General features: G+C 52.0%; 1 protein-coding gene across 4 annotated transcripts in view; it reads left to right on the top strand.

Annotated features, from left to right (window-relative positions):
• TEAD1 (TEA domain transcription factor 1) overlaps positions 1-14,209 on the top strand; it is a 280,154-nt gene that overhangs the window by 226,130 nt on the left and 39,815 nt on the right. For all 4 annotated transcript variants that reach the window (XM_055142566.1, XM_055142567.1, XM_055142568.1 and 1 more), the window contains 4 exons: positions 2,311-2,445; positions 3,405-3,451; positions 4,567-4,628; positions 5,350-5,474. In XM_055142566.1, coding sequence (XP_054998541.1) covers positions 2,311-2,445; positions 3,405-3,451; positions 4,567-4,628; positions 5,350-5,474 — 369 coding nt within the window. The remainder of the gene's footprint in view (positions 1-2,310; positions 2,446-3,404; positions 3,452-4,566; positions 4,629-5,349; positions 5,475-14,209) is intronic.

Here is a 14,209-nt window from a genome sequence, read left to right on the forward strand (position 1 = left end):
ACAGCCGATAGGGGCTTGACTGGCACTCTGTGCCTTGGGCTATTCAGCAGTAGGTCCTTTGCACACACCCAGTGTATTATCACGCTCCCCTGACTTCCTTACTCTGTCACTCTTAGTTTTTAAAATGATTTGATTAATCTACGGAAGGAACAGCTAACTGGGGAAGCGAACCCTAAATTAGAGCATTTAGCACATTAACAAGTGGGACCTGGGTGAGGATAATGTCACATCAACAGATGTGAAAGCATCTCTTCATCACTCAGCTCCCCCCGGCACAAGAGGCCCCAGGGTGTCATTGGCCGTGGCACCTTCCCTTCCAGATGTTCCCAGGGCCCCTGCACATCCGCAAAAGCTGCCATGTGAGGCTCCTTCTGTTTTCAGTTGAGCCGGGGAAGTGTACTAAACTCAGCTAGGGGTGCTGGAGACATAGTACAGCGGAGAAATAATCCGAGGGTGCCTGCTTTGCGTGCAGCCCACCCAGATTTGATCTCTGGCATCCCAAAAGGCCCACTGCGCCTGCCAGGAGTGATAACCTGAGCAGGGCCAGGAGTAAGCCCTGAGAACTGCTGGGTGTGACCCCAAAACCAGATAAATCGGGGGCTCTGCTCTTTCTTGAGGGCTAAGAGGAGTGGGCCCAGAAATAGCACAGTGGTGAAGGCACATGCCCTGCACCTGGTGAGCCCAGGAGGGATACCTGAGCAGAGAGGCAGGAGTAAGGCCTGAGCACAGCCAGGTGAGACCCCAAGCACCCAACCACACCCTCAAGAAAAGATGTCAGCGTTCCTGGTCCTGAGGAGACAGAGAGGGTGGGGAGGGGGGGTGGGGAGGCACCTAGTTGCTCTTTCCCAGAGAGCCCTATTTTAGGGGCTGTGATTTTGTTGTTGTTAATTAATTCTATTTTATGCACCGTGGTTTACAATCTTTTGTGTCCCCTCCTCCCCCCTTTGACACCTCAGCATGCCTGTTAGCTACTTTTGAGTAAAGGTGCCAACCTGGAACTTTGTCTTAGCCTCCCTTGGCCTCTGCCTTCATGCACTGGGAGCCTCTGGGGCACAGATCTAAGGGGCCCCTCACTTGGGGTATCTCCATCTTCCCCACCCCCCACCTGCTCCCCTCTTCTGCTCTCCACCCCCTGCTCCCTACATCTTTCATAGCGGCGGGGCCTGGGCTGGGTCAGAGAGAGGCTTCTCCTCACAGCAGGCGCAGCCCTGCCTGTACCCAGGGTGCCTGGCCATGTCCCTATTCCTGCTGGGGGAGCCCCAGAGCCAGCTCCCAAGAGTTGGGTTGGTGTTGTTTTTTTTTTTTCTTCTGACCCTCTACTGCTGGGAGAGCAAATCACAATAAATGCCCGCGCCTGCCCAGGCATTGTACCCAGGTGTTGTTGGTGTACCTGAACTATTTTTAAGCGTAAAGAAGAAAAATAACCCTGCTTTTCCAAGCAACCCTTTTAACACGTTTTTATTATTGTATCCAGGTAACAAGCATGGTAAGTATTTTCACCACATTGAGTATTTTTGTATTTTAGCTGTGCTTGGCAGACTTTTTGGCTAGCTTTGTGTCATCAGCCTTGGCTTTTCTAGAAAAGACCCACTTAGGAAGAGGAGAAGCCACTGCCCCGTAGCACCCCCCATGCCTTTGGCCTTAGAGAGGACCCAGCAGCCTTTGAGCTGTGGCGGGGAGGTCTGAGGACGCATGTGCCCCGCCAGCATGCCTGCATAGCCTCGTCTCCCCTCCCTCCCTCCCCCTGCACCCCAGCTTCCCCCACACCTGCTTCTGAGCCTCTGCCACTCAGTGTGTGTGGCCCTCCCCCCACCACGCCAGCAGCCCCTGGGCCGCTACAGGACAGGGTCCCTGCTCTGGAGGCTCCTGCCTCCAAGTGGCAGCCCCGCTTCCCTCCCACCCCCTGTCCGCTTAAAAGCAGAGCCTTTGATTTCCCTTTCCTGAGCGTGTGACATCACTGCAGAGATCTCCCCTTGGAAGCTGGAAAAAGAAATACATTATCTCCTCTTCTCAGCAGCTTCCCATAATTTTTAAAAATGGATTTGGAGGGAAAACACTTTTTTTTTTAGATTTTTAATTATTATTATTTTTAAACCTGGCTACTGGGTGTTCTCAGTAAACCAGCAGAGAGTTCTGGAAGCTTGAGTGTGTTTTAGCCTCTGGCTGTGTTTATTTATCCGTGCATGTTTGCTTTTCCGGCCTCTTTTGTGGCTCTGTATTTCAGTCCCTGTGCTCGTGGCTGTGCCTGTGTGAGCTGCCGGTAGCCCAGCCCCGTGCGCTGTACTAAGTCTGTGTCACTGTCACCCCAAGGATCAGACCGCCAAGGACAAGGCCCTGCAGCACATGGCCGCCATGTCATCCGCCCAGATCGTCTCGGCCACCGCCATCCACAACAAGCTGGGGCTGCCGGGGATCCCGCGCCCCACCTTCCCGGGGGCGCCGGGGGTAAGTCACAGCTGGATGGGGCGGCAGGGGCCCTCTCGGAAGCCTTCACCCTACCTTCCTCATCCATCATCGGGTCAGGTGTGAGAGGGGAAAACACACTTGGGCATGAGCTGATGCCCGGGGCAAAGGAAGAAAGGGAGGGAAGGAGAGGCTGGAAGCAGGGGGGAGGGGAGCAAAGAGAGGTGGGGGGCAGATCCTGAGCCCCAGAAGCCAGGGAAGGAAGGAAAGCAAGGATCGTTTCATCCTTCTGGCCCCTCATCTGCCACAGCTATTTTCCTTGGCCCGGGGCTCTCAGAGCCTATGTTCTCAAGGCCATGAGCCCCTCCTGGCACTGTCTTCCATGACCATCTTCACTTTGCAGTTGCCAAGAACCGAGAAGTGTCTCTCCTCCCGTGCCACCCCCGCCCCCAGCACCTTAAATTTTCTTATGGGTTTTTTCTTCCTGCATACGGAGCATGCCAAGTGACACCGGGACTGAAAGATTGTGTTTCCATTTTTTAAAAAAAATAGCCTCAGGGATGCCCCTAGATATTGCAGCTCCTCAGGGCCCTGGGCCTCTCCTTCTGAGGTCTGACCACTGTCTGCCTGGAGCCTGGGTGCCGTGCCAAGGGCTTGGGGCAGCATGGGACACAGGGGGCATTTCAGAATAGCAGATGGACAGGAAAACGGAGGTGTGCCTGAAGTCAGCGAGCGAGATGGTGTGTGTGAGCCCTCCGCATCGTGCATGACTGCCGGGTGCCCAGGACCAGGTGGCAGAGCTGTGCCTCAGGCCTCGCCTTCCACTGCTTTCAGGAGGAGGCAGGAGAGGCTGTGCCGGTATGCCAGGCCTCGGGTGCCTGCCACAACAGCCATGTTTCAGGAGGTCAGGGGAGGTTTGGAGGCGGCTGTCTGGCTGGGGTGGCACCGCACAGCCATCCTCGAGCTGGGATCCTGAAGCCTGTCGCATTTTTGCTTTACAGTTCTGGCCCGGAATGATCCAGACAGGCCAGCCAGGATCCTCGCAAGAGTAAGTCTGCCGAAGGGTCCACCACTGACCTCAGCACCGAGACTTTAGGGGTGTGGGGAGAGAAAAGAAACGTATCCCTAGACCCTCCACCTCACCGAGACTTCTGGCAGGCAAGAGAGCTCAGAACCCGGAGGGATGTCTCCAGCTTGCTTCCCCCTCAGGGCCAGTGCTCACACAGCTGGAAGCTGGAAGACTGTCCCCTCCAGAGGGCCCGGCCCTGCGTGGCCTTGGAGCCTACAAGCCACACTCTCCTGGAGAAGTGTCCAATCAGGGAGCCAGAGCCATAGCACAGCCAGTAGGGTGCTCGCCATTCACGTATCCCACCCAGGTTTGGTCCCCAGCATCTGGTATGAGCCCTTAGCAATGGCACACGTGATCCCTCAGCAGAGCCCAGAGTAAACCCTGAATACCACAGGGTGTGGCCCCCACAAACAAAGGACAACCAAAAGAACTGCCCACTGAGGAGAGAGGGACGGAGCCTGTCCATTCTATCAGGCTCTCACTATGGCCAAGGCACGTGGGAGAGTAAAGCTTACAGAGGGCAGGGAAGTGAGCTCGGTCAGCTGGAAGAGAGGGCCAGTCTGGGGTCAGAGCAGAAAGGAAGTTCTGCCCAGTGGTGCTCCAAGGTTTTGGAGCAAGGACTGGAGTGATAGGACAGCAGGTAGGATGCTTACCTTATACACAGCTGCTCCTGGTTCAATCCCTGGCATCCTCTATGGTCCCCCATGCACTGCCAGGGATACTTAATTCCTGAGTGCAGAGCCACAAGTAAGCCCTGAGTATTGCCAGGTGTGGCCCAGGTCCAAATCCACCCCCCTTCAAAAGAAGAGAAAGAAAAGATTTGGAGCAACTTTATCTGGAGAAGGGGTGCCCAAAGCACACCCCTCAATTGAGTCTTGTCTCTGCGAGGGGTAAGAAGGAGGAGTCCAGCAGGGCTGTGGCCCCCAGCATCCTACGGGTACATTTCAGCAGGCAGGGGCACCCACTCCTGGGACAGGCAGCGGACGGTGAGCAGGAAGGACAGTGGTTTGGTTCCAAAGTTCAGAGCGGCCAAGACGGATGGGAGTGCTGGCTGGTGCAGGCAGGGTTTCTGACTGTCCCCTCTCTGTCCCCAGCGTCAAACCCTTTGTGCAGCAGGCCTACCCCATCCAGCCAGCAGTCACGGCCCCCATTCCAGGTGAGTTTCCCACGCTGCCTCTCCGCTCCCTTGCAGAGCTCACTCCCAGCCTTGGGCCAGCACCTTCCTTAGGGCAGGGATGGACTTGGAGCTCAGGAAGAGCCTCGAGGTGTCGCCTCCTAAGACCTTCCCTGGTGGGATTCTAAAGAAACGGGCGTCCTGAGCTTTCCCACTGGAGCCACTGGCTCACCCTTGCATGGGAACTCAGTCCGGGGTTTTCCTGGCCACAGAGGGGCTGATGGGTGCAGGCAGTCCAGAGAAGTTGGTCTTTTTAGAGGAAGAGCTGCACTCCCTGCAAGAGACCCGCTCACTGGCCTCCCTCTGCCCCTCCCGCCCTCAGCAGTGCCGGAAGGCTGGGCAGCCAGGATGCCACGTGGCAGGAGATGCTTGCCTGGCATGTCTGAGACCCCAAGCCCCAGGGTTTGATCTCCAGCACTGTGGAAGGGAAAATAAAACACAGAAAAGATGCCTTGTCTGTCCTGGGGGCCCCTTGGAACAGGGATGGGTGTTTCCCGATGCGTTGATGTGGAGGGGGGGGCAGCAGCAGCCTCTGGGTGTGGCCTTGCAGACTGCTGCATCTCTGTGACCCTCAGCCAACCTCAGCCACACCCAGCACTGTCAGACACCTGCTGAGAGGCTGCAGCATTCTCCCCTCCACACCCCACCCCGGGGCAGCGGAAGGGAGGTGAGTGGGCCCGCTTGACCCCAATTGCTCTTTCAGGGTTTGAGCCTGCATCAGCCCCAGCTCCCTCCGTCCCTGCCTGGCAGGGCCGCTCCATTGGTACAACCAAACTTCGCCTGGTGGAATTCTCGGCTTTCCTTGAACAGCAGCGAGACCCAGACTCGGTGAGTGTGGCCGGGAGGTGTGTCTGACACAGTCCCAGGACCTGCTTCACTTCTCGTGCCCCTCACCTCTCTCCCTGCCTCCGGGGATGCCAGCCCCGTGGTCCTGCAGTGAACCGAAAGCCTTGCGATGTGGCCTTACCGTAGAGATTGTGCTACATGCCTGAGACAGCAGGCTTCAAACCCCAGCACCACGAAATAGTTTTTCTAGGACTGGAGAAATAGCAATGGGGTTGGAGTGCATGTCTTGCATGCACGGAATCCCAGTTCTTTCTTTGGAAAGTAGCCCTGGAGGTCCTCAGAAGCACAGAGCTAGAGCCTGGTGGCGTCTGTGTGCCCTGCCTTGACCTGTCCAACCCGATTGACTGGGAGAGGCCTCCAAACCCCCAGATCACCGCTTTTGAGTCCCCCTTGCCCAAAAAGTTTCTCTATTGGCAACAGTGAGGAACTTTTTAAAATTCTTATGGGGCCACACCTAGCAGTGCTCAGGAGTCATTTCTGGAAGTTTCAGGATTGAACCTAAAGCTCCTACATGCACGGTGTGAGCTCCAGCCCTCTGAGCCATCTTCCCCATCCTAACGAGCTTACTTTTGCACTGAATAAATGTTTTCTGATACTCTGGACCTCAAACTCCAGAGTGCTGGTGGTGAAGGAACATTAATAGATACTCATGAGTAGAAGAAAATCGAGCAGCCGGGAACATTTAATGAGGCTTGCCACGTGGCCGGTGTGCAAAGGTAAAGCCTCTTTACAGTCAGATGAATAATAGATTCCAACTCATACCTTTCAAACCCAAGCCTAAACGTTTAGCCACCATTCTCTCGTGCCTTTCTAAGCCTATGTTTTCTGAAGATAACATCATCTCCACAAAGAGAACAAAGAAAATGGTACTTGAACAGTTAGAGATGGAAGGCAATGTATTCTAACATCCCAACCAGTGTCGTTGAGATCTGAGCTCTTCGGCTTTCTTTCCTTCCTGTCCCCGTCATGCACCGTCTCCTAGTGCTCATCTTGTTTCTCAACCAAGCCCATCACCTCTCCATCTAAATGCAGGCATCAGACCCTTTTCCACTGCTGCTCCTGGGCTGTGAGTCTTCATGGCCCCCCTGCACGCATGTGTGTGCGTGGCAGGAACGGAACAACTTTGGGACAAATTCATCTGGTTCTTTCCATATTTTTTGTGCCCCCCCCCCTCGCCACTGATCTCTGACACCCTGTGGTTTACATCAGGGGTTAGGGGTAGGAACTGACTCAGAGCACCTCTTTGGGCCCTTGAAGTGAGCCCGCACCAACATTCCCACCAGAGTTCTAGTCTGCCACTCTTTAAGCCTACATTTGATGAGACCTCCGCTTGTCCAGCTCGTATTTGCAAAACTCCTTGTTCTCCCAGCATGCATTGCCCCTGCCCGTTCCATCCTGTCCCCTTAGTGCTGTTGAGGTCAATGCTGTCTTCCTAACAGAAGATGTGGAGGAAACAGAGGTCCATTCAGTGACTTACTTGGAATGTTTAGCCAATGACCAGAGGACAGAAGCTTCAACCCCTTTTTCAGGGTGTTTTTTTCAGACTGTCAGCCTCCACACATGCTTAAAGGTTTCTTGAATTGTTCAGGCTGCATAGCTAGCTTCATTCCAAACAAGTCCGTCCCTCCCTTCCCCTCCCCCCCTCCTCTCCCCTCCTCTCCCCTCCTCTCCTCTCCTCTTCTCTCCTCTTCTCTCCTCTTCTCTCCTCTTCTCTCCCCTTCCCTTCCCTTTCCTTCCCTTCCCTCCTTCCTATTGTTTTCCTTTTTAAAAGTCTACAAACTATTGGTCTCACCCAACAATTTCTTCCATTTCTAAAGCCTATTCAGTGGTCCCTTATGGTGGCTATTCTCTCGAGCTATGGACCTCATAGGGTCCAGAAGCCCCTTTATTGATGTTTGAGTATTTATTGGGCCTAACATTTTGGGGTGTTTTTTTGGGAGGGGTTGGCATACCCAGCAGTGCTCAGGGAGGCATTTCGCTCAGTGCTTGGGGGCCATGAAGTGCCAGGGATAAAACCCGAGCCTCCCACATACAAAGCCTGTGCTCAGAACCATTGAGTTCCCTCTTCAGGCCTGGGCTCACCATTTTCAGTCCACTAGATTGCCCCAGCCCCTCCTATGAAATTTCTGCGCTTCTGCTTACAAAAGGTTCTGTGTAGAGGGAGTCACTTTGCTCAGCCAGTCCAGTCTCCACATACAGCCTGCAGGGGGGACACTGCAGGGCAGGACATGTGAAGCATCATTACCCAGAAGGTCATTCCAGCACGGAGACTGCCAGGAAAGAAGACCAGTGAGTGCTGTGATCACAATGACGAGGGCAGGTTTGCTAGAGGGGGATGCCCGATCCTGAGAGGGAGTAGAGGATTGATAGAGATGGGAAAGAATGAGAGAGAAGCGCATGGCAGAATGTGGTAAGCAGTGAGAGCGGGAGATCTCTGGGTCAAACCAGGCCCTTGACCTTCCAAGCAGGCCCTTGGAAAAGAGTTCAGAGATGTAGGTTTCATAGGCATTCAGGCTTATGCCGAACAGTTCCACTGCATTTTTACTGATGAGTGCAAAGGCTTGGCTCTATAGATTGACCTCCCACACATGACTTCAAAGGACCTGAAATAATGGAGTTTATGTTATAAGACAACACCCTTGGGCCTCTGAAGAAAAGAATTATGTTTTAGGGACATGTGTTGGGGACTGACTGAGAGAAGTTGGAATTCATTTAGCAAATTCTTTAAAAGCACATATTACATGCCAGCCAGTGTTTCAGATGTTAGGGATTCAAAAGCATAGAAAACTATATCCTTATTCAGCACTGAAGTCAGTCCTAATTCGGCACAGAAAATTGGGTCTTTGGAGCCTTCATTCTGGTGGAGCAGACAAACAAGGACCACCCACACCTCACCCACCACATACGCACTACACAACTCACACACATACAAATGCTGAAGTCACACACAGACATACACACACTTGCATACGCACACACACACTCATTCACGCATTGTGTCCATTGATAATGATTAAGCCTTATATGAAATAGTAGACCTTCCCAGTTGAAAGTTTCTTGCTCCCAAAATAGGTATTTGGATAGTGCATCCTAACATGTGTCTGCCTTATATTACAGTTTTTTTTTTTTTTTTTTTTTTTTTTTTTGCTTTTCGGGTCACACCCAGCAATGCACAGGGGTCACTCCTAGCTCTGCACTCAGGAATCACCCCTGGCGGTGCTCAGGGGACCATATGGGATGCTGGGATTTGAACCCGGGTCGGCCGCGTGCAACGCAAATGCCTTACCGGCTGTGCTATCACTCCAGCCCCCTATATTACAGTTTTAAATTGCTGTCACTAAGATGAAATTATTTTTCCTATGTCTTAGCATCAACCTCAGTTGCTGTGGCTTTTTAATATTCATATTATAAACATTTGCTTTGCAATAAAATGCAAACAAGCTTGGTATATCCAAGGCAGAGTGTTGAATATCCTATGAATTTGATTTTAGTAGGAGTGCGAGGGTCTGGAGGAAGGTTCTTTTTTTTTTTAATTTATTTTTTTAACTTTATTGAATCCCTGAGAGATAGTTACAAGCTTTCTTGTTTGGGTTACAATCACACAATGATCAAACACCCATCACTCCACCAGTGCACATTCCCCACCACCAATATCCCCGGTATAACCCCCCTTTCCCACCCTCCCCCTGCCTCCATGGCAGACAATATTCTCCATACTCTCTCTCTCCTTTTGGGCATTATGGCTTGCTACACAGACAGTGAGAGGTCATCGTGTTGGTCCATTATCTATTTTCGGCACACATCTCCCATCCCGACTGATTCCTCCAGCCATCATTTTCTTAGTGATCCCTTCTCTGTTCCATCTGCCTTCTCCCCTCCGCTCATGAAGCAGGCTTCCAGCAATGGGGCCAACTGGGGGACAGTTCTTGTTCTAGAGGAAGTCTGGAAGCTCTGGAGTAGCCGGGGCTTTGACCTGTTGAAGTAAGAGAAAAAATAACAAAGTTTGTTCAAGCCTCATGACAATATCCAAAGCACCAGCTTCTCAAATCATGGTACAGATGCTTTATTTTGCACACTGTTCTAGGATGCTGCCGCAGTGAGGGTGGGATGGCCCTTCACGACCAGGGTCACACTGAAAACACGCAGCCTGGGAATGCCTACGAGTCTCCAACTCAAGAAATCAGCCACACACCTCAGTCCTTGATGGCTTCTTATATTTTGATTTCACTGTACTTTTTCAACAACTACAGGAAACTTTAAAGACGCCTAAAATAAATTCAACTAGCACATTTAAGTTTATAATATTTAGTGATTAAAATTGAACATCAAAAATTAGACATGAACTCCTTCGAGAAGCCAACAAATGACAAATCCTGGCCCCTAAACCATTCTATTCTTCTTCTTCTTTTTTTTATTTTTTATTTTTTTTTGCTTTTTGGTCATACCCGGCAATGCACAGAGGTTACTCCTGGTGGTGCTCAGGGGACCATATGGGATGCTGGGAATTGAACCCGGGTCTGCCGCGTGCAAGGCAAATGCCCTATCTGCTGTGCTATTGCTCCAGCCCCACCATTCTATTCTTCTTTAAAAACAAATAGACACTTCCCCCTCTTTTTTTGGTGATGATTTCAGGTCAAAGGGTGATAGCATTGACAGAAACCAGTAAATTAATGAGTTGGTTGCTCTGCTATTTTTTTCACCAGTGCTGTCTTTGCCTTGCACTCGGCCGACCCAGGATCAATTCCTCCATCCTTCTCGGAGAGCCCAGCAAGCTGCCAAGAGTATCCCACCCGCATGGCAGTGCCTGGCAAGCTACCCATGGTGTACTGAAAATGCCAAAAACAGTAACAAGTCTCACAATAGAAATGTTACTGTGCCCGCTCAAACAAATCAGTGAGCAACGGGACGACAATGCTACAGTGCTTACTGTCTTTTATCCTTTTCACAACCAGATGAGGCAGGTAGTTCTGTTCTGTTCCTTGAGAAGGCTGCGGGGGATTTCTGTCTTCTATCTTACTTCTGTCTTACTTCTCTGTGTTACTTCTAACTTATCCTGAACAGAGTTCAGTGACCGTGGCCAGCTTTGACCCTGCCTCTGCTGCACCATATCCCAGAGGAGGGAAAGCAGCAGCACACACCTGCGTTGACCGCAGCCACCAGGAGAGTAGTGTCCCTAGTCCTTAGCCCAGCTGACCCCTCTTAGTACCAGTTAGTATGAAAATCCATTCCCTGGCTTACTGCTGAGTCACGATGGCCATAACTGCCTTCTCTACCAGTAGACGTGCCATGGGGCGATTTCCACCTATGCATTATATACGTATATATATTTAATTCTGTGATGCAGCGTGTGTTAGACTATTTCCAAGTGAAGTTGGAAATAAACTTCAGATTCAGTTCTGACTCCACATCCTGAGATTGTGACCACTTCCTGAGATTGTGACTGGACGGTCGGGTTCATTCATATCTGCTCAGTTAGCCGAAGACCAGAAGCTGTACAGGCTTGAGGAGGAATAAGATATGGGATGAGCGCCCCCTGCTGACTCTGCCTATGTCAACCAGACCCAGCCCTTCCTCAAGTTGGTGGTTGTTTGTGTTGGTGGCGGACCAGCAAGCCAGTCCCTCTGTTACCTTTGGCTCCAGTAGAAGCTAAGAGAAAAACAGCAGAGGGTGAAGAAAGGAAGGGAGAATCTGAAAAACAAAGACCATTTTAGAAGTGGTTAGTAGTGCTTGGAAATACACTTTATACAAGATTTCCATTTTGTGTATCAAAGGACTTGGAGTGTTAAGTATATCCTCCACCCAGGGGGGGGCTATTAAAAGATACCTGTCTAAATTTAGGACCCAATTTTTGGAGTTTGGGAGCTGCTTCCTTAGACCAGTGGATACAGGACTCAGTGAGCTGTAAACTGGATCCTGCCCTGCCTGGGGAGTAGTTTTCCTCGCCAAAGCCCTAGTGGGACTTCTCACCCTAAACCTAATCTGGCCTCTGCAGGCCCCTACACACACACACACACACACACACACACACACACACATACACACACACACGTCCTGCTCTGCAGCTGGTAGCTGGTAAATCCAACCTGCCTGTATCCCAGCACCTGACTGCACATTTGATACCTGCCGTGGAGGCAGAACTAGCAGGACCGAAGGCAGAAAGAGCATGTGAGGGTTTCCTGAGGCAGGAGCTGTACAGCCAGAGAAAGTCTTTTGCGGTAGAGAAGGAGTAGCAAAGAGATTAGTCTCCAGATTTTGAAGAAGCATAGTCTTCTGGCAGAAGGTCATTTATTTCCCTGACAGTGCCTAGTCTAACTCCTGTGGGAAAGATCTTTCCCTGTTAGAGCCGTACAGACACTCGCCGTGTGCCTGGTGTTTATACTCAGAGGTTGTTCTGATGTCCAATCCCTGAATAAGGGAGTTCTGGAGTAACGGTGTCCGGATCCCCCACTCACTGGGAGATGGCCCTGTCAGGGGGCCCTGCACTGGTGTCCTAGCCAGCTGGCCAGTGAGGGAGTAATTCAAATGTGGAAAGACTGCTTTCTAGAGACTGACACATACACCCCCGCCCTCCACTCACCAGAGCCCAGCTGGGCAGAGCAGGGTCCTTTGCCCCTGCGATCAAGTCAGCAGGTCAGGCTCCTGTTCCAGTCTATCTTCCTTTCTCCTCAGGGTGCCAGGCAAGGAGTGAGAGAGGTAGAGAATGTTCCTGTGGGCTGTAGAGCAGATCTTCCATCCTGTTTTGGTGCTCCAAGGGAAGGAGAAGGCTGGTGTCTGAGTTCTTACCGGTTGTGTGAGCCTCCAGGCCAGTGGCTGGCCCGGGTCTGTGCAGTGGGTCTCAAAGGATCACTCAATTTACAGTTGGCAGCATCCCCAGACACCCAAGTGCCACAAAAGGTTTTTCAGTCTCTCGATAGGAGATCAGACATAGCCGATTAGACAGATGGAGGATCTACTCCCCAGGTACTTTGGACTCTATTGAAATGCATGCTGGAGCCAGAATATCTCTGCCATGATTTGCCGTAGAAGCTGGTAGGGACATTCACGTGATCAAAAGACCTCAAAGGATTTCTATTTGCTTGTTTTCATTTTGGAGCCATACCTGGCACAGCTCAAGTCTTATTCCTGGCTCTGCACTCCGGGTCCCTCCAGGTAGGGCTCAGGGGACCCTATGGATGCTGTTATCAAACCTGATTTGGACTTGTGCAAGGCAAGCATCTTCTCTACCCTGTACTGTCTCTCCTGTCCCAAGACCTGGAAGGATCATAGCAATGAAGGATGACTTTCCTTCCTGTTCCAGCCACGCAGTTAGTGTCACTCATTTCTTATTTTTTAGGACTAGTGACAGTTATAAGACTGAAAGAAGAAGGTTTGGTCCAGCTACAACATCACTTTATGTCTGCCCACCTTTTTTTGAAAGAGAAGAGGAAACCTGGCATGTCTTTCCCGAAGGGGAAACGGGTGCCACAGGAGAGGGAGGAAGCTGGAGGGAAGGGGACATGGCAATGAGCACAGGGACCGAAGCAGGGCGCCGGCTAGCAAATGGGCACTACAGAAAGGAGAGATGAAAGCTCCAGCTCTCAAGAGGTCATGGAAATGCCTGCATTTTTGAAACTGCTGGGGTTGGTGATGGGATTTGAGTAGTGCCTGAAGGGGAAAGAAATAGGCTTGCTGAGAAAGAAGCAGGCGAGTAATCCTGCTAACATTTCTTGTCCTTTGAGTGTAGTTGAAATGTGCTTTGGGGCAAAAAGAGAGGCCATGAGAGTTCCATGGACACAGCAGCCCCGGGCCCAGTGTGCTGAGGGCAGGATCGGGTCCAGAGCCTGTGTTCGGAGGAACCCCAAGAGACCATGGCAGTAGCCAGTGTCTAGGCGGAAGTGGTCATGTACCGAGCACTGTACTCGCAGGGGTGAGAATGCTCCCTGGGGAGGGCAGGGAGCCAGGCTTTGGAGGGGAGGAAGAGGGACGCCCGCTGTGGGCTCCTGAGATGATCCCTGCTCCGTGCCCAGGCTCGGGGTGGCGGCAGGTCCACAGCCAGGAGTCAAAGGATTTTACCTCCTGGAGTGTCCCAGCGCCTTCCTTCATGTCTCAGTGGCTCAGGTGGTGTCAGAGTGTGGCACCTCCTGGCTACAAGGACCGTGTCAGCACCCCTCCCAGCCAGAGGGAGTCCTTGATCACCCTGGGAGAGCCTGCAGCTCACCTCCTGCTGGCCTTTGCTGCCTCCTCCTCCTCCTCCTCTTGCTGGCGATGCTGGATGCTGCTGTTGAGTGAGGACCAGGGCCGTGGAGGGAGGGGGCATCACCTGTGTGCTTGATCCTGGTGTTCCCGCACCAGAGGGGGGTGCTCCCCAGGGCCATCACTTTCCTCACTGGGGTGCCACTGGATGTGCCTCAGTGCTCACACGTCTTTTTGGATGATTTCACTGGGAATTCCACCCTTTAGTTGCAGTATTTGGAACAATCACAGATGGTACCAGGGATCACAAAATTTTGCAGGGCTTGTGCAAAGACACGGTGGGGCTGGCTCAAGCGCACAGCCTCATGTTTACAAGTGCCTTAGCCAGCACCGAGCCATCTCCAGGCCCCAGCAACCCGGCTCTGCAGTCAGACAGCTGGTCAGATGTGAGCCCAAGAGTGATTGCAGTAGCTCCTTTTCAAAGCAAAATCTTACGGTTGTGTTCAAATGCCCCTGTTAGACTACAGATCCTGACTTGGGTTTGG

This window comes from Sorex araneus, chromosome 6 (assembly GCF_027595985.1).
Source record: "Sorex araneus isolate mSorAra2 chromosome 6, mSorAra2.pri, whole genome shotgun sequence".
In the NCBI taxonomy this organism is placed as follows: domain Eukaryota; kingdom Metazoa; phylum Chordata; class Mammalia; order Eulipotyphla; family Soricidae; genus Sorex; species Sorex araneus.